Source organism: Coffea eugenioides, chromosome 8 (genome assembly GCF_003713205.1).
Source record: "Coffea eugenioides isolate CCC68of chromosome 8, Ceug_1.0, whole genome shotgun sequence".
Lineage (NCBI taxonomy): Eukaryota > Viridiplantae > Streptophyta > Magnoliopsida > Gentianales > Rubiaceae > Coffea > Coffea eugenioides.
This window is the reverse complement of record NC_040042.1, coordinates 7,773,122-7,792,398: the sequence shown is the minus strand read 5'-3', so window position 1 is coordinate 7,792,398 and position 19,277 is coordinate 7,773,122. Positions and strand designations below refer to the sequence as shown.

At 33.3% G+C, this 19,277-nt stretch overlaps 1 protein-coding gene across 1 annotated transcript; it reads right to left on the bottom strand.

Moving 5' to 3' along the window:
- Nucleotides 1-2,729: 2,729 nt before the first annotated feature.
- LOC113780115 (4-coumarate--CoA ligase-like 6) lies at nucleotides 2,730-6,136 on the bottom strand. The gene is made up of 6 exons (XM_027325932.1): nucleotides 5,036-6,136; nucleotides 4,481-4,670; nucleotides 3,837-3,982; nucleotides 3,509-3,576; nucleotides 3,151-3,253; nucleotides 2,730-3,071 (listed from the first exon to the last, which is right to left on the bottom strand). Exons 1-6 carry the CDS (start codon nucleotides 6,134-6,136, stop codon nucleotides 2,958-2,960), a joined length of 1,722 nt encoding a protein of 573 aa, XP_027181733.1. The 3' UTR covers nucleotides 2,730-2,957.
- Between the last annotated feature and the right edge of the window lie 13,141 nt (nucleotides 6,137-19,277).

The following is a 19,277-nucleotide window of genomic DNA, read 5'->3' as shown; positions in this document are numbered from 1 at the left end:
CAATTTCTTTTGTAGGGGTATCAATGGGTTGGGTTCAAGTTCGGATCGAAATTGAAAATTCCTAATCCAAACCCATTTTTTAGGTAATAGATTCGGACCCGATCCATATATCCGACGAGTATTGACCTTAGAGTTCCAGAACCGGATCCGACGGATCCGACGTCGGGTTCGGATCTACTCGGAAATAAAAGCTCCAAATGTAAACATTCCAAAATTAAATTCAAAAACCAATCACAAATCCAATTTCCAAACTTAACAAATCAAATTACAAAACTAAATCACAAATAACTCGTAATAGTCAATTTAAAACTAACCACAAATCAATTTACAAAGTTATTACTATATTGTTAATTTGGTAAAAAAAAATGTATTTAAAAATATTTATATTTTATAATTATTAATATATTATTCGGGTCCAGATCAAATACGGGTCAAAATCCTAGATTTCGTATCCGAACCTTTTTATGTGTTTGGATTGTAAGTTATTTGCCCAAATATATTTGCTTAAATCACAATTACAATTTCCAATACACCTTTTTATCTTCCCAATTACCTTTTTATCTCACATACATCACATTACAAAAAGTGCTACAGTAAAAATATCTCAAATAACTTACAATCCAAACACACATGCCGTAGCTATAAGATAAAACATGACAGTGAGTACATTTACCCACTATAAGATAATCAGCTTGAGCCGTGGCTATTGATCTGGCAAATTAAAAGTTCCCTTGGTTTTCTTGAAGGAAGATATGGAAGAAGGATTTAGCTTACTCTTTAAAGAAATTAGAAGTTTTATTGATTTGTTTATTTTTTTTCATGTAAAAGTTAAGTTAATTTAGAAAAAAAAATATAAATATAGTGGTGCAATAAAATGTTGATTTGTGCATTTACATGGTAAATAAAGTGTAAGTTATATGTATTAACGAATGCGTACATCAAACCTATCAGGTTTCAAGTATCAAAGTTTGCTACTAGTCATTTGACCTAAATTTGAATAGGCGTTAAAATCTTGGAAAAATTATCTTATCAATTCAATATTTTTGACTCCTAAGATGGAATTAGAATAGTATACAAATATTTTTATTTTTTCATTAATGATTTGTATTATTAATGCCGATATATTTTGTTACCTATATGGTTTATAATTTTTATATAATTATGTAATAATAAATCATTATGTATTCATTAAGAGTTTAGAATTTATGAATCGAATACGAACTTCATAATGTGAGTCTGAAGTCCGAACCCAAATGTCTAGCGAATTCACTGAAGTCATATATTATTAAGTTGGGACCGATAAAGTAATATGCTAGGTAAACAAATGGAAGTGTTGAGCAAGTTTTTTGAAAACTTAAAAATGACTTGTAAGATTTTTTGTTTAAAGCAAAATAACCTTGCAAGTAGAGGTGGCAAATCAACCCACTTAACTAAATTTACCCATACTCGCCCATGAATAGATGGGTATGGGTATTTTAAATTTTTGTATATGGGTATAAATGGATTACCCAATAATACCCATTTAAATAAATGGGTATTATTGGATAACCCATCAAACCCAATGAACCCATTTAGAATTCTCTTCCCCCCAAGTCTCTTATTTTCCCCCACCTTTTTTTTTTCAAATTTTTCATTTTGTCATGATGTTAACTATTTTTGTTTCATTATTATTATTATTATTATTTGTTGGTTTTATCTTATTATTTTATTTTCTCATAGTTTGTTAACTTGCTCATTTTTTAGCATTACCAATTTATGATAAATTTTAGCCTATTTTCTTATCTTTATAAAATGAAATTTTAAATTTATATATGAAAAAAATGTTAGGGGTTCAAAATTTTTGGATTAAGTTTTTATATTAATTTTTATAGTACTTAGTTCAAATTTTTATATTCTTATTATTCAATTATTAAATAATAGGTAATTTTGTGACATAGAGTATAAATGAAAAAAAATTGGTAATTAAGTTTATTGAACAATATAAGTAAATATTTAAAACTAATGATGGGTACAAAGAGTGGTATAAATTGATAACTTAGTTTGCAAAAATGAATTTAAATGAGTTTGCAAAAAGTTAAAATAAATGGGTTATAAATGGGTAATTATGTTACCCAATTCATTTTGTGACTTACCCATTTATACCCATCTAATTAAATGGATATAAATGAGTTGACTCACTTATATCCATTACTCATTTTACCCAACCCAAACCCGCCCAAGTCACCCATTTTGACACCTCTACTTGCAAGTTGCTCGATTTCAAGTAAGAATTCTTCTTCTTTCAGTCAAAAGCAAGAATTCAATTGCATGGCATAAGTTTTTTGGGTTGGCTCAAAAGATCTAACATAACATGGATCGTGGGCTTTTCACGCTTAGTTGTTTCTCACAATGCTTTGTTTTATTAGTAATAATTGGAAAAGTTGCTACAGCCCATTGTAAGAGCCCATCATATTCATCCCTTTAGGACCCAAAAGCACATTGAGGTTAAGGAGCTGCCCAATTTGTCTAGATATTGGATAGTAGATTATTTGGAATAATTTTTTGAAAAAAAAAATATTATAACACTTTTTTGATATGATGTATATAAGATAAAAAGATAATTAAAAAAATGTGTTGACGATACAAACAAATAAAATAATCACCATTGAAATCTTTTTTCACTAACTGTCATTGAAATCTTGTCATAATTACAGATACCTTAACCCCTGAGCTTAAGATTACAGGTACCATCACATATAAGATGGAGTGGGGGAAGAGTGTAATCTTCTAAGAAGATCCACTATGAGGGAAAAACTATTAACATGAAATGACCGCCAAAATCCAATGAATGGAGCTACAAATTTCTTGAACTAACTATTGACTTTTATGACATTCCAAGGAGTATGTCCCTGTGAAAAGTCCATTGAAATTTCATTCTTGAAGGTTACAGCCTAGCTATTGACACTTTGGAAAAAGGACTAAACTCTGGAAAGTAACAAGGGTCTTAAGGTCCTCCTAAGAATCTTTCCAGCTGCAGATCTTGGTACTGAAGCTATGAAATTCACCTTTCTGATCTTCTTGTATGGTGTAACCTGCCAAAAATGAAGTCAGATCGATGATCGATAGAAACTCTTTTGCTCTTCTGAAGCATTCTTGAAGAAAATTCATTACCTGCTTTGCAACGAATTCTATCACAGCTGCTTCAGAAAGTGTACTTCCTTCCTTCCTGACTACAAATGCCACTGGAATCTCTCCAGCTTCTTCATCCCTTGCCCTACATGATTGAAACGAAAAAAAAAAAAATTTTCAAAACAAGGATTTCTTTGGAGAAGCACATATACCAATGAGGAATCAGGACTACTAAGATCAGCAAACTTGAGGCTATTTGTAATTAGAGCTACTGAACTTATTGCCAATTTTCTTGAACATGAACATCATAATAAACACAATTCAACAATTTAAAGAAGATCACTGGTGGGCATGCAATTTGATAGGAGAAGTTCAAGGAATTGGCGGTCAAACAACTCACCCTGTGACAGCAGCATCAACAATTTCTGGATGAGACATCAACACAGACTCAAGGTCAGCTGGCGCAATCTGCAAAACATGAGAAGCCACACAACCGTACACACAAGTACTGAAGAAAAGGCAAAAGTACAAATTTTGCAACTACATATGGATTTGAAACAATTTCTCAACAGACTCCATAGGCATGGGAGAAAAACCAAAGCCGATTATAGTGTAAGATATGGTTCAAAATTTACAAATATCGAGCAATACACAGATATCCCTAGGCGAGGAACTTGAAATCTTTCATCAAAACTGAAAAAAGGATGAGAATCAATATACAAGCATACCTGGAAGCCTTTGTATTTGATAACTTCTTTCAATCTATCTACAACATACAAGTATCCATCTTCATCAAAATAAACAATGTCTCCTGTATGCAGCCATCCATCTTTCTCAATTGTAGACTTGGTCGCTTCATCATTGTTCAAGTACCCTACATGTCAAGTGCAATTATTTAATATTGTCAGTCACTAAGGCAGCAAAAAAAGCCATGATATAGGCTGCTTTGAGGTATTTCCATTGACTAGAATAGTAGCAGTATTAGTCCTTTATCATGACATAACAGCACAATAGACGCTATGCTGTATACAAGCTGTGTGAAACGACAAAAAATAATGGCATAACCAATAAAGCAAGCTAAGAAAGCATGGACATGATGAGGTTTAAACAAGTCATTAAAACTCCAGCCATTGATTATTATTCAAGTCAATTCTCAACTGAAGTTAAATAACATGGTATTAAAGTCAAACTCGTAACTGAAGACTTAAATTTCATGACAGACTCCAATTTAACAGTAAATGCAGTTCCAAAAAACAGGAATTTACAATACCAATACAACATAGTACATAGTGAGATGATACAAAATAATGCAGCCAAAGCTACAATCACCTAAATGTAGATACAAAAAACAATTTCAGAAACTAATTAGTACCTTTCATCGTGCCAGGGGAACGTAGCCAGAGCTCGCCAGTGCTGCCAGGAGGTAAGGAGCAACCAGTAGTCCAATTCACCACCCGAGCTTGTGCATTTGGAGCCAGAAGTCCTACAGAACTGTACTTGTAAAAGTTTTCTGTGTTGTACCCGCGGGTTCCCACTGCAGTTGACTCAGTCATGCCATAGCCCTGAGAAAGACTATTCATATGAACAACATTTCTAAACTTACCTGAAACACAGATTACTAGGATATGTACAGAGCAATAACGGACAAGCTGGATTTATTAAACTTAAAAATCTGTAATATCCCATAACTGACTGTCTCTTTTTTATAAGATAAAGAGAAATCTTAGAAAAATTCAGATTCATTTGCTTTTGTTTTTGAGCCTCACGCCAAACGTATTGCAAGGTTGCCCAAAAACCACATGATGGTTCTTTTATCGTAGACCCCATTTCCTTTTACCCAATGCGTCTGAACTAAAACCAAATTCAAAGGTACGCCTTGTGAGTACTGTTAATGGTAGAATAAGAATCAAACACTAGCAAATACTACCTGAATAAAATCTACATGAGGAAGCGTCTGAACAAAGTCCTCAATGCATTTTGCAATCACAGGAGCAGCTCCACATGAAACCTGTCTTAAGCTCTTCAAACTACCGTCAGATGCATCCTTTGCTCTACTTGTCAATTTCATCAATACAGGAGGAACCGTTGGAAAATGAGTAACACCATATTTATCAATCACTCTAACCAATTGATCAGCATCAAATTTTCTCATAACAACAATAGTAGTCCCCAGTGATAACAATCCCATAACAAAAAGTGAAAGTCCATAAATGTGGAACATTGGCGAAGTAGCCAAATATACATTCTCCGAAGGCAAATCGCAGTAAGTGGAGGCCTCAAATCTAACAAAAAGAACAACCATGGCTATAAAATTACCATGAGTTAAGATAGTTCCTTTACAAGTACCAGTGGTCCCTGATGAATACAATATTGCTGCAGTATCTTGCTGATTAATTTTAGGCCTTGGAGCCAATTTTGGATCACTGGAAATCAGCTTATAAAAATCAGAATTTCGACAGACCTTTGAATTTGGCATCAAAGATTCAGTATTTGGCACCCCAATTACAGGAAATCCAAATGCACTCAATTCATCAACTTTCTCAGGCAGGCAAAGGCCAAAAGATGGTTTACAATCTAGAACTAGTTTTTTAACCTCTGACAGACTACTCAAAGGATTGATAGCAGTGACAATTGCTCCAAGGGACAAAATCCCAAGAAAAACAATGGGGAAGTGAATCGAATTCGGAAGCGAAATCAGAACAACATCCCCTTGAGATACTCCCATTTGGTGTAATCCACTGGCGACGGATTTCACCAAAGGGAAGATTTTCGAGTACGATAGAGAAAACCCTGATGAAGAATCAATCAGGGCTGTTTGACCACTGTGTTCATGTGAAAAGATGAAGGAAACAACATCAAGAAAAGGGTCTGAAGGAAGGGTGACGGAAGGGTGTTTGCTATGGTAAATTCCAGTTTCTGGTGAATACCATGAAGGGTACGAGAGTTTTGGGATTGAAGATTTGAATTTTGTGTTGAAGATGGTTTCTTGATCAGTTGAGATGTGGGTAGATTTCAAGAATGTAGCCATTGATTTTGCTTGGCGTGAAGAGAAAGAGAGAAAAGTGCTGCAGCAGCAGAAGCAGAAAAGAGCCAATGGACTGTTATTATGGCATGACTCTGTATTCTACGCATTCCCCCACGAGGAATTTATATACGAGGAGGATCAGGCGGCTTTGGAAATGAATTGAAAAGATTTCTTTCAGTTTCGAAGTAGTTCACTGTTTAATTGGCTTTGACTGCAGGAATCTTCACACAAAAAAAGATGAAATTAACAAAGTAGGTCCAGTGCTGCTTCTACTACTTTCATCGCGTGGATCGGAAGGGGATATAAAAGGGCTTTTCTTGAACTTTTCACTCCTCCTTTAAATAAAGTTCATCTTTGTATATATCTTATTTTGCACCCTTCAATTATACTCTAATTTCTATTTTGGTATTTAAATTTTAGTTTAGAGTTCTTTACTTTATTCTCTAAAGTCTTAAAATCATTTCACATTAGTCTCGTCGTTAGTGAAATGCCGTAAAAGTCAACAATTATGAAATGCAATATAGGCTAATGGAATTGTTGCGAGTCACAATTGCCTTTTTTACGAAAACTAGAATATTCTGTTAATACATATGGACCATCCTGTGATGAGTTTAGAATTTTACAAAATAAGGTAGAATTAATTTTTTTTATACTGACAGTGTATATACACAATAAAGTATTCTAAACATTAGTATAGAAACCAAAGTAAAATAAGAATATAATTCGAGGTTGCAAAATAAAATTGACCCATGCACTATAGAGATGAAAAGAAAATGTATTTAGGTAGATCCCTCATGCCATAGCGTGTATTCTATATGGTTAAGGTTGAAGCAATCCACTCAACTAAGAAGGAATGAACACTATGGCTGGTTTCGTGCACCCACCGTTTGGATCGACGGATTCAGAGAGAAGAGAAAAGAGAGGAATGGGAGGGATTTTGATTTTTCTTGTTTGGATTGATTTTTGAAGAGAAAAAGAAAGGATAGGTTGGGGAATGATTTAATTATTTTATTAAGTTATGGTTTCGTTTAAAAGTATATAGAAACTAAGGGAAAGAGAATCAAATCTAATAAAATATTTAAAGTTTTTCGAAAATTTGTCTCTTTCTCGTCCTTCACAGTTAAATACACTTAATTATTTTCCTTTCTTTTCTTTTCCTTCCTCAATTCAAACAAAATTTGAACATCTTCTCTCTTTTCCTTTCATATTCAATCCAAACCAAATGGGTGGAAATTATTTTCTTGTGCTGTTCTTTCTTGTTCTTTCTTTTTTTCATTGATGTCCTTTCCTTTATTTTTCCTTCCCTTTTTATTCCTTCAATCCAAACGATGCTAATTGTTGGCAAGGAAAAAAAAAAAAAAGCCATACACGATAGAAGGTTTTTGACATATATAAATACATGTGACAAGAGGAGTAAACTAAACTCAACAAAATAAATACTCAACAAATTCAACTCAAAATTCTAAAACAATAAACTCACAGTTCTCAGTTTCGGAAGCTTTCTCTAAATTTCTCTCTATATTCTTCACTCTTCCAATTTCAAATCGAAGCCCCAGTGACACATTTAACATATTTGTACAAGTAATGAGGACTGGAGGTTTTCTACACAAAGAAAAAAATGTACAAGTACTAAACGGTCAAGGCAGAAAACCTTAATATGACTTGACTTCAAGGAAATTGACCGACTTACTTACTGACTTACTAGGCCAAAATGGGACACAATTGACATGAAAAAACTAGAAATTTATTTGCCAGTAAACTTCGGCAACATGGCTTATATTGCCCGTAAACTAGTTACCATGTCAATTTAATCCTTGCAATCGAATGTCAATGTATAAAACTTTGACACATGAGAAAAATACATTATATAAATTTGGTTTAATTGTCTATATTGTTTCCCTTAAACGAAACTGTTCATTGTGATCACCCCTTTTATGTCATCTTATGCCTGAACCTCCCTCCATTAACAATTTTGTCATCATATAGGCGAAGACGTGCAATTTTGATCTTATAATTAGCTTGCATCTTTATCTTTACACGTAGTAATGAATGGAATTTGCATTTTTCGTGCAATTTTACTTGTTTACTGTTGATGAAAAAATTAAACATGTTCACCTATTCTTCATCAAATACTCCACAAAATATTGCACGCAAACAATTAACCCGAGCTTAGATAATCCATTTTGATTATGTGTCAAAGTTTTATACGTTCATTCATTTGATTGCAAAATTTAAATTGATGTAGCTTGGATAGGATCATAATAAAGTGTTTTGGTAGTCTAGTTTCAAGTTTCTTTTACGTCAATTGTGTCAAATATGTAAGTCTAGGGTTGTCACTTTCCGATGTGGCAGTCAATTTCCTATAAGGAAGTCTAGTCATTTGCTAGGTATCCGTGTTCGGGGGATTCAGTGCTAGTACAGGAATAATTATGTTATTGGGGTTGCTATGTAAAATTTGAATGGTGAAAAGTAAAGGGAGAAATTTAGAGATGGCCTCCAAAAATTGAGAATTGTGATATTAGTAGGTTTGATTAGACAGGAGATTATTTGAAAATATCATTTAAAAATAATATTGTAGTATTTTTTATGCTGTGATGTTGATCATTTATTTGTAAGTTTATTTTACATCTATTTTCACATATATTTATATGTTTTGAAATGCTTCCACCTTGTGGCACTAATATCATTTGTTTGGGTAGCTCATTATCTAATTTTTTTCGTTATATCATGAATACATTTTTCAATTACTTTTTTATGTCACATACATATCACATCATAAAAAGCGTTAGAACTATGTCCAATCAAAACATATCTGTTTTGATGTGATATCACCACATATCATTAGCCAGTAAGTAGATATATTGGATCTATTTAAATAATACTTCAATAAAGATGGATTTTGGTGATTGTGATCCCAAATATATCACATACTTATGGAATGAAATAGGTCTACTTAAAGCATATTTAATATGAATATAATTTCAGTAATTGTGGTTAAATTTTCCCATATATGAATTGAGTAGATTAGGTACGTAATAGCAAGCACATCTCCTATAAAAGAGAGTTTCATAAACCTCCTCTGCCCTATGGGTATGTGTTTTGCAACCACAAAAGCCAGCTAAACACCTATTGGATATCCTAAAATACCTGTCATGAAACTTTGTTAACGCAAATTAAATTAAAGCTTGATTTTCTCATTAGTCAACAAAATCTGGATGCACCTCTAATTGCATTCTGTTTTTTCTTTTTTCATTTCTTTACTTATCTCCATTTTTTTGAGAGTATTATGTGCAAAATTTTCTCAAATTGGAAATCTTTTCTTGCAGTTCTTTTTTTTTGGAGTAAAATTGATAGTTGAGATAATAATTCTTTTGCAAGTTTGGAAAGAAATTAACTTGTGTAAAGAATAAAAAGCAAGTCATTTCACAAATTTATCCTCTGAAGATCTCCATCCGAAATCGCCAATGTACATTGTCTCAATTAGTCATTGTAATGTTCAAAATTAGTGAATATTTAATGTGGATTAGTGTGATTTAACATAGAGATAATAAACGAAGTTTTAATATCTACACTATATATAACGTGAGAGGTTCCTTATGTTTTTTTTTTTTTGAAATTTTTTAAGTGTAAGTGAGAGGTCTCGAATTTGGGACTTCGCACTTACACTCTCTTCTCCCATACTGTCCCATCCATCCCTCTCATCTAGAGGTTTCTTATGGTGTTATGTCATTTTATGTTTTATCATTTTAGTTTTACCATAAAGGATAAAATGGTTTCATTCTCTAACCAAAAAAAAAAAAAAAATCAAGCAAAATTCCTATTTCCATATTTCACATTTTAAACTTTTCCATATTTATCTACAAATGCATCATGTAAATTTGTTATTGCTGACACTCTTTAGAATTTCATATATTAGCCACTATATTTTTTTCTCTTTCCTTTTTACTTTTTTTTCCAGTTTTTACCCCAACTCCATGCAATTTCTTTCTCTTTTAATACTTCAATTGTGAAGAAAAATAAGTTTTACGAATTTACTTAATTTTATTAATTGCACACATGTCGTGTTTATGTTGATCACTAATTTAATTAGTTGAATAAGTGTCACTGTGTAATTGGTCTAAAGTTTTACTAAGCTCATGGTATGATTTAAGACTGCTTGATTAATGAACTTGTCAGTCTGTTACTATGCTTCGCCATGTGGCTAAGACTACTAAGTCATCCAGATTATAAATTAACTTTTCGATTTCTGTGAATTTGTGCAGCACCACTTGTATTGGATACATGAGATTGAAAGCTATATGAAATACAAAAAATTGATTTGTTGCCTCCCAAAGTCCTTGGACCGTTTCTTTGAGTTTGCGTGGCACCAATTTGCTTTTATTAATTTCCATATTTTGAGTGTCTTTTTTTTTTTTGGGTGTCATTTGAGTGGATTTCATTCCTACATTGAATCATTTAGTCATTCCCTATCTATTGAAAAATGTTACATATCTTAAAAAGTTAAATGGCTTTCTCTTATTGGAAAAGAAAAAGGCAATATGATTCTCTGTTTTTATCTTTTACATGTTGATAAATACATATATATCCATACACGCTAATCGAAATTAGGCGGTGATTGAGTCTTGACTTGTTTTCGATTGATTTATTTTAATTGATTATAGATATAATTAATAGTCAAAAAATTCATATAATCAACCAAATAGTAGTTTTCGATAATTCTAATTATTCTTCGGATTAATCTTTTCTACACTGACAATGTATACACTATCATCATTGGATGAATGACAATTATGCAAAATTTGAATTTGAAATTCAATTTTTGTACACATGTCATGAATTCAACGATGATAGTGTAGATACTATCAGTGCATGAAAGATTTACTCTTATTCTTTGTAATTACTTTTTAAAATCAGATTTTGCAGAATCTAAAATAAATGAGAATAAGGCAAGTGGGTTTGACCCCCGCTAACCACCTATTGTCTCTTGTATCATTGAACAAAAATTTGGCAACTTTGAAAAAGAAAAAATGGTGAGTTTAATATTTTGCCTCACAGGCAAACAAAAGTATCATATCAACCTGTAAAAATAGTTTTGCTTCTACCATTTGTTTAAAACCGGTAATCATTGTTGATTGATAAAAAAAGATAATTTATTTAAAAAAATTAACAGCAATCTAGAAGTTATCCTGTTAGTATAGCAATTAATCATACCTTACATCATTGAAATGTTAGCAAGTTGGTATTTTTCTTTTCCTAGTAACTCTACAAGTCAGTTACAACAAAGTCAAGTAGATACAAGTTCTAAGATTTTGTTTTTGTAATTAGTGCATTTTCAATGAAATACCTATAAAGCCAATAAAAACATTCATAGTAAATTTAATATGTCAAATTTCAAAATAGTTCTTTTAAATTGGAAGTTCCACCCAAATCGTTTAATGCTTTGACAAGTTATTATCTTGTAAAAGGTTTTCATTATTTATGTGAATCAAAAGCAGAAAGGCATTTTGATGACTAGACAATAAAAAGTTTTGGATAGCCATTATTTGATCAAAAATTATTTGCTTGCATACAAACACAATTTTCAACACACATTTTTATTTCACATATATTACATAACAAAAAGTGTTTCAGTAATTATTTTAAATAATATTTCAAATAATCCGCTATCCAAACAGATTTGGCCCCCACTGAATTTTTTTTTTGGGTTTCGCCACTTAAATTAGGCACTACTTTAATGCATTGTTTGATAACCCAATTCAATACTTAAATTTAATCTATTCAGATTTTAACATGTTCAAATACGTTTAATAATAAAAAATTAAACATCTGAATTAATTAAATATCATTGAATTTCCTAGGCAAAACTTGCTTTCAAATATAAAAAATAAGTTATTCACTTATCACTTAATACGATATATACTCAAATGTATCAATTTAACAATTCAATAATTTAATACATTCAAACATTCAGATTTCTTGTTTCAGTCTTCAGATTCAATTTTATTAAATGCATCCTAAATCTAGAGTGTATATTCATGATTCTATCTTCTTTAGGTCATTATCTTTTGATTCAATCCTCGACTAAGTTGATTTTCTTTCTCCGTTGAAATAAAGAAAGTAGAAAGCCGTCCCGAACAGTTCTTGACCATGATCAGGTCCAAGCTTAGAATTGTGATCATTTACGGAAACGACGTCGTGGTTCCTTATCTGTCGGAGGGGGCGGCTGCGTGTCGGTCACGGATCGTATGGTGTACGGCTGGTTACAATCATGTGCAGCAGTCCAATCTTGCGTATTGTATACTTGTTACATTTCACACGTCTGCCGGCTAAATCTTCAATGCTAGGTTTTTCAAAAAAAAAAAAAAAAAAACTTCAATGCTAGAGTGCAATCCATACATGAAATAAAAACTGAGTTTTTATACCAACATTAGTAAGGGAAAAGTGCACTTTTCAACCCCATTATTTGGTGAGTTGGATTGCTTTGGTCCAGATTAGCTGTCACCAATTGGCTGAACATGGTCTTTTTATGGATCTCTCTTAGATTGTTTTCATGGCCAGTTTTTCAATGACTTCTGCGTCAATCTAATTAGTTGGGTGTGTGAGTGGGTTTTCTATCGTCTCCGAGAAAAAGGATCGCTTTGGTCCATATTGTTTTAGAGAAAAAAAAAAGTTTACATAAAGTTATACAGTGTGTTTGAATTTCAATGAGACAACAGCCCATGCACCTATCTTTTGTAGTAATTGGTTTTGGTTTCTTGTCGGGAAAAAAATCTAATTAATATTTGAAGGCGAATAAAAGTGTTATTTAAATTATAACTAACCATTTAAATGTATTCTTTTATGAAAATTTAAGTCGTCTTAAGAAATTTGGTATATTTTGCATTGAAAAGAGGCAGTTAGGGCAATTAACAAATTGTACAGCCTCCAAAACTTGTCATTACCTAGCTTAGAAATTTACTTTTATTTCAGAAAAGAATGTATATAATCCTATCAAAGGAATGCGGATATTCCAAAAGTATTGTCCTTCAAGCAAAGCCTTACTCCCATTCTTCCAAAAGAAAAAAGAACACAAAAACGAAAACCTTAATTAGTACCCTCTACATAATAGATAATCCGTACTAAAATTTACATATATGTATTACTGATAGACCAATTTCTTTTATTGAAATTAAGAAAATGCCTCAAAAACAGCAAAAATCTACCCCACATAATTTGTCTAGAAAATCAGGCAGGATAGGCAATGGTAGGAAACCTTTCTTTCTTTTTTTTTTTTCCCTTTCTTCCTAAAAATCATATTTGTTCTTGCATGTTTTAGATTGCACTTTAGTATTCTTTTTTTTTGGTGTCTGCAAAGATTCTTGTGGCTAGACAAGACAATTACTAGCCGACTAGTAAATTGAAATTGAATATTTAGATGCCTACGTTATAGTGCAATTGTCCAAGAAGGAAAGAATCTAAATTTTTAGCCGCTCCCTTCCCACGAAAATATAAACAACAATAATTTTTTCTCCCTAGCTATGAAAAGGCAATAGCCCCATTGGACTGGTAGATTGAAATTTAATATTAGATGCCTTCGTTATAGAGTAGTACAAACTGTGCAAGAAGCAAAGACTATAAACAATTTTTGCAGTCCCCTTTTCCACGCAAAAAATAAACAACAAGAAGTTGAATGGAAAAGAAAATGGATAAATATCCTTCAAGTCAATGGACGTCTTGTAGGTTCGTTCCTAGTAAGAGTTTAGGGCAGTTTTTCAAGTGTCTGCACAATATTAGCTCACTATTTTTCTTCAATTTGGCAACTATGAGAATTACAGTTACAGAGATCCATTTTTCAGCTGCTAACTTTTTTTTATTCCTAATTCAACCACTTTCCAAATCTTTCTTCTTGCAAAATATTGTAGTTATAGCATTGTTGGCCTCAATGAAGTTCAAATTTCTGTCCCAATAGGGTTCTGGGACCATGAATAATTGTTATGTCGGAAGTCTTGAGGGCAAATTCCATTAGTTAACAGGGTAGTTACATACTTGGTTACGTAGAATTTATCATGCCTGTGAAGTCTTGGCAAAGATTTTGTTGATAAGGCGAATGCATTAGTACCTTACCAGTGGTTAGGGAAGGATTTTAGAGCTTTTCTTAAAACAATCAAAGATATGAAGATTGTCATCTTATCATTAGAAGCAATTTATGATTTTATATATTAAATTTGTCTAATGGGTATTCTTCAGCAACAATCATTAATTTGAGGTAGTTGACTGAACATAGGGTACAATAAATGCAAAATATGTACATTTAGATGACGTTTTATGTCTACTTTAAGTTGTTTGGAGAATACTTGTTAAAAAAAAAAAAAATTTCTTTTACTCGTACCAAGTTTGATCAGAATGATCTGAGAGATAAACCTGATACCTAGTTTCTTGTTTTTTTATTTTTTTATTATTATTTTTTAATTTTCCCCCTTGTTCATGCTTCCATTTTGACATTTCCAATTGGAAATCAATTATTTGTTCGAATGGAGTTGCCTCCATTTCAAGAAAACGATCCATTATTCTTTTTGACTGCGACAACATCTCGAAGAAAATTGAAACTGGAAGATTCTTGCAATGTTTTTAGGGTAGAACTGTGGAAAAGACTGCCCAATTAATACAGAAAAGAATTGGAGAATTTTCAATCAGAGTTTAGATATTCTGGCAGTGGTCAATCCCTTCTTCAACAAAGGCAGTCGCAAGTTAATGGATATTGACAAACATTTCTACATTCCTTGCTGTTCCAAAAGAAGTCAGGCCAAGAAAATTGGGATTACATTTTTTACCCCTTGACTTTAGATTAGTCAGTTCTACCTTTGAAGGAAAAGCATATAATTATATACGCATTTTAGAAATTGCTGCAAAGAGAAATTTAGTTGACTTATTATTTGGAAGTCACCTGGAAATTCAACAGCTGCCTTCAAAGCTTGCCTAGATGGTTTTTTGGACCAACAAGCCTTTTCCTGCATAAAAAGCTGGCCTAACATATGCTTTATTTATCAACCTTTTCTTTATAATTTGGGAAAAAATGTGCCAGATACATTGGCGGATATTACAAAATTACTGCACCTATTCTCTTAAAAAATTTATAATCTTATTTGTATCTTTGTAAAAATTGAAATTTACTAACTATAGATTTTACAAGAAATGTACGAGCCCGTTTGCAATTTTTAGGAATTTTTGGGAGTTTTTATTAAAAAAAAATAGGGCAAATTACATTTTAGCCCCCTGTGATTTTCTCAAAAACCACATAACCCCCCCATCGTTCAAAAAGCTATACATAAACCCCTGTGGTTTGGGTTGAACTGGCAAATAGACGGAAAGCACCCACCGTAACGATTCGTGGGCAAAATGTCCAAATTACCCTAATATAAATACAAAAAGGAAGCAGATGAGTCAGATTCTTCCTTGTTCTGTCTTTGTCGTGAGAAAAGGAGAGAAAAACATGACCACCGAATGAAGGAGAGAAATTTAACCCACAAAGATCTACCATTGAAGACCAAAAAGTAGCTGTGAAAGAGCATCACGAAAGCTGTTGTTGCATCTGGTAAGTTTTTTGACATCATTTTAGCATATAAGATGCACTTGCATGGTTTTTGAACAGAAACTAGCGGGCATTGGAAAGTTAATAAATCAGTGATTATTTTGCTTAAGCGTTGATTAATTTAAAATTTTGCTGCTTTGGGACAATCTGTATTATCATATTTAAGCATAGAGTATTTTATCGACTAGAATTGAATTTATGCATTAAGATTAGGGTAAAGAAAATTGCATTCGGGAGTTCTAAAATCACCGGAATTTCAACTAAACATGGGTAGAATACGACTTTGTTAGTTTGAGATTTGTTGATTAGTGTCAGATTTGGGTCAAATGTGGGTGGCTTGATTTTCAATAATATAGAGTGATTTGGCTGCTGATAAAGTTTTGACAATTTGGACATTGAATAATTTTTGCTTGTCGGCTTATTGGCCGTCATGTGGTCCATGGAAGTATGCGATATGCAATATGTCCTTTTCTTAATCAGATTGTATTTTTTTGTAATCATGTGTTTTCATTGAAGTGTGTAATCTATTAAATGTCCTTTTCTTAATCAGATTGTGTTTTTTTTTCTTATCATGTGTTTCACTATTTCTAATGCAGGCTTTGAAAAAAATGACAACTTCAAAAAGAATTACTATAAAATTGCATTTCGGTGGTATATTCATATGGGAACCAGAAACTGTCTATACTGGTAACAATGTAGCCATATTTAAAAATTGTGAGACAAGAAAATTGTCCAGGGATATGTTGTGTAAATTGTATAGTAGGTATGGTGATGCCTCGAATGTGAACCTATATTTTGAAATACCAAATTGTGGGTTGTATGTTGGAGCAGCTGAAATTAAAGGAGATAAAGAAATAGAGTTAATGTTAACTGCACATGAAGGAGTAGATGTTATCAACATATATGCTGAATTGCGTGATGAAATGCCTAGTGAAATTGCTTCAGTTGGAGTAAAAAGTCATGGTAAAAGTGCCCCCACTGATGCCCCACATAGTGGAGCACAAAATGTGGCATCTGATAAAGATACCCCAAAAAAGTTAGCAAATAAAAAGGGGAAACAGATAGTCAAGAAGTCAGTGAGAAGACAGACCAAGCTAACTGGAAACAAAAAGCACAGCAAATCAGAGTCTAATTCAGCAAAGAAAAAAGGTGAAAAAGCTGTAGAAAAGCAAGATGAAGTTGAAAAACAGCCTGAAAATGAAGATGAGTACGGTGATGCTACATCTGATAGTTTAGAAGAGCCTGAGTGGTTGAAAGAGGGATTAGAAGGACCAGAAGATGAGGATATTTTTGCAAACAGAGCAAAGGCTAATGAAATAGAAAATCAGCAGCAGGCAAAAGGCACAGATGAAGAACCAACAACAGCGAACCAGACATATACAATGGAGGATCTGCAAACACCAGGCTCTTCTAAGAACAAATTTGAAGAAGGGGAGAGTTCTAAAACTAATGAAGAGTGGAATGAATTTGCTATTGATGATGAAGAACTGCTTGACACTATGTGGGGAGATGATGAAAGAAATGGGAAAGGTAATAGTTGTCGAGATTTTAATGCTGCAGTTGAATTCAGAAAATCAGATTTTGAGTTGAAAGTTGGGGATAAATTTAAGAACTTACGGGCCTTTAGAGAAGCACTTGTGGAATGGAATGTCAGGGAAGGCTACACCATGAAGTACAAAAAAAATGAAAGAGCAAAAGTTATTGCCATGTGCAAAAAGGGTTGTTCTTGGAAAATACGGGCAAGCCCAATTCAAAATGAAAGCACCTTTCAGATCAAATCAATAAAAGGAGTGCATGTGTGTGGAAGAGAATACAGCAACCATCATGCAAATGCAAGATATTTGAGCAAAAAATATTTAGACAGGTTCAGAGATGAACCAAGTTCTTCCATTGAAGGATTTGTCAAGACTGTGAGGAGAGAGATTATGGTGGACATAAGCATGAGACAGGCTTATAGAGCTAAAAGATTGGCAAGAGAGGCACTACAAGGGGATAATATAAGACAGTATCATGTCATCAGAGATTATGCTGCTACCTTGTTGATCCGGAATCCTGGTAGCCATATTGTCCTGCAAGTGACTAGACTGGATGAGAACGAGGTTGGGATATTTGAAAGAATGTACTGGAGTTTAAGTGCAATGAAGAATGGGTTTCTAGCTGGTTGTCGACGAATAATTGGATTAGATGGCTACTTTTTAAAAAGTCCATTTGGTGGACAACTTTTGACAGCTATGGGTAGGGATGGCAATGATAACATGTTTCCCATTGCAATGGCTGTAGTGGAAGCCGAGAGATATGACTCATGGAAATGGTTTTTGATGGAGTTGAAAATTGAAGTTGGTGCTGAAAATGGAGCTCCATGGACATTCATATCTGATAGGCAAAAAGGATTAGTCAGTGCAATTGATGATGTGTTTCCTGAATCAGAGCATAGGTACTGCCTTCGTCATATATATCAAAATTTCAAACAGAAGTTCAAGGGAAAGAAGTTGAAGGAGTACTTTTGGGCAGCTGCGTCTGCTGGGAACATTCGTGACTTCAAGATAGCAATGGCTGAATTGGAAAGGGCTGATCCAAAGGTGGGAGAAGCTATGAATGCAGCTGGTTGGTTAAACAGGATTCCTGCACATTTATGGTCCAGGTCACATTTCAGCTCCTCATGCAAGAGTGATATTCTTGTTAATAATTTGAATGAGTCATTTAATTCCTACATACTTCCAGCAAGAGAGTTCACAATCATCTCCATGTTTGAGTGGATAAGAAGAAAACTCATGCAGAGGCTAAATGTGAAAAGGGAAGGCATGCAACAGTATGAAGGGAACCTTTGTCCAAACATACAAGAACGACTTGAGAGGAACAAGCTAAATAGTAGGTTCTGCATAGCTCATTATTCTCGGGATGCTGAGTATGAAGTGGATTGTGGGACTAGAGTATATGTTGTTGATATAAGTCGTAGAACATGCACATGTGGATCATGGCAACTAAGTGGGATTCCATGCTCACATTCTATTGCTGCCATTCAAAGAGATAAATCAGAGCCTGAACACTATGTTGATCCTTGTTATAGCAAAGAAGCATACTTGAGCACCTATAACTACACTATAGCTGCAATGCCCTCTGAAGACTATTGGGATTCAAAAGGAGCTGAAAAGGTGAATCCCCCAAAGATTAGAAAGCAACCTGGAAGACCCAAGAAAGTGAGAAGAAGAGAAGCTGATGAAGTTAGAGGCACCACATCTACAAGAAAAGGACTTGTTGTGCACTGTAAGAAGTGTTTTAGGCCAGGACATAATTCTAGGACTTGTAAATTCCCAATCCATCCAAAGTCCAAGTTTTATAAGGTAAGTAGTAGTTAATTTGTAATCAGTGTCATATGTACTTAATTTGTTACCTTATGTGTTACCATTAAAATAGGTGCCTGCTGGAGCTAGTGATGCTGGAAATGCAGGTGAAGATGTTGTAAATGCTGGAAATACAAGTATTGGATCTGTCTCACAACAGGGTTCAGTGTCACAGGTACTATTAATGATGATGGTTATTACTGCAATTACTGCATTTAACTAACTTAAACCTATC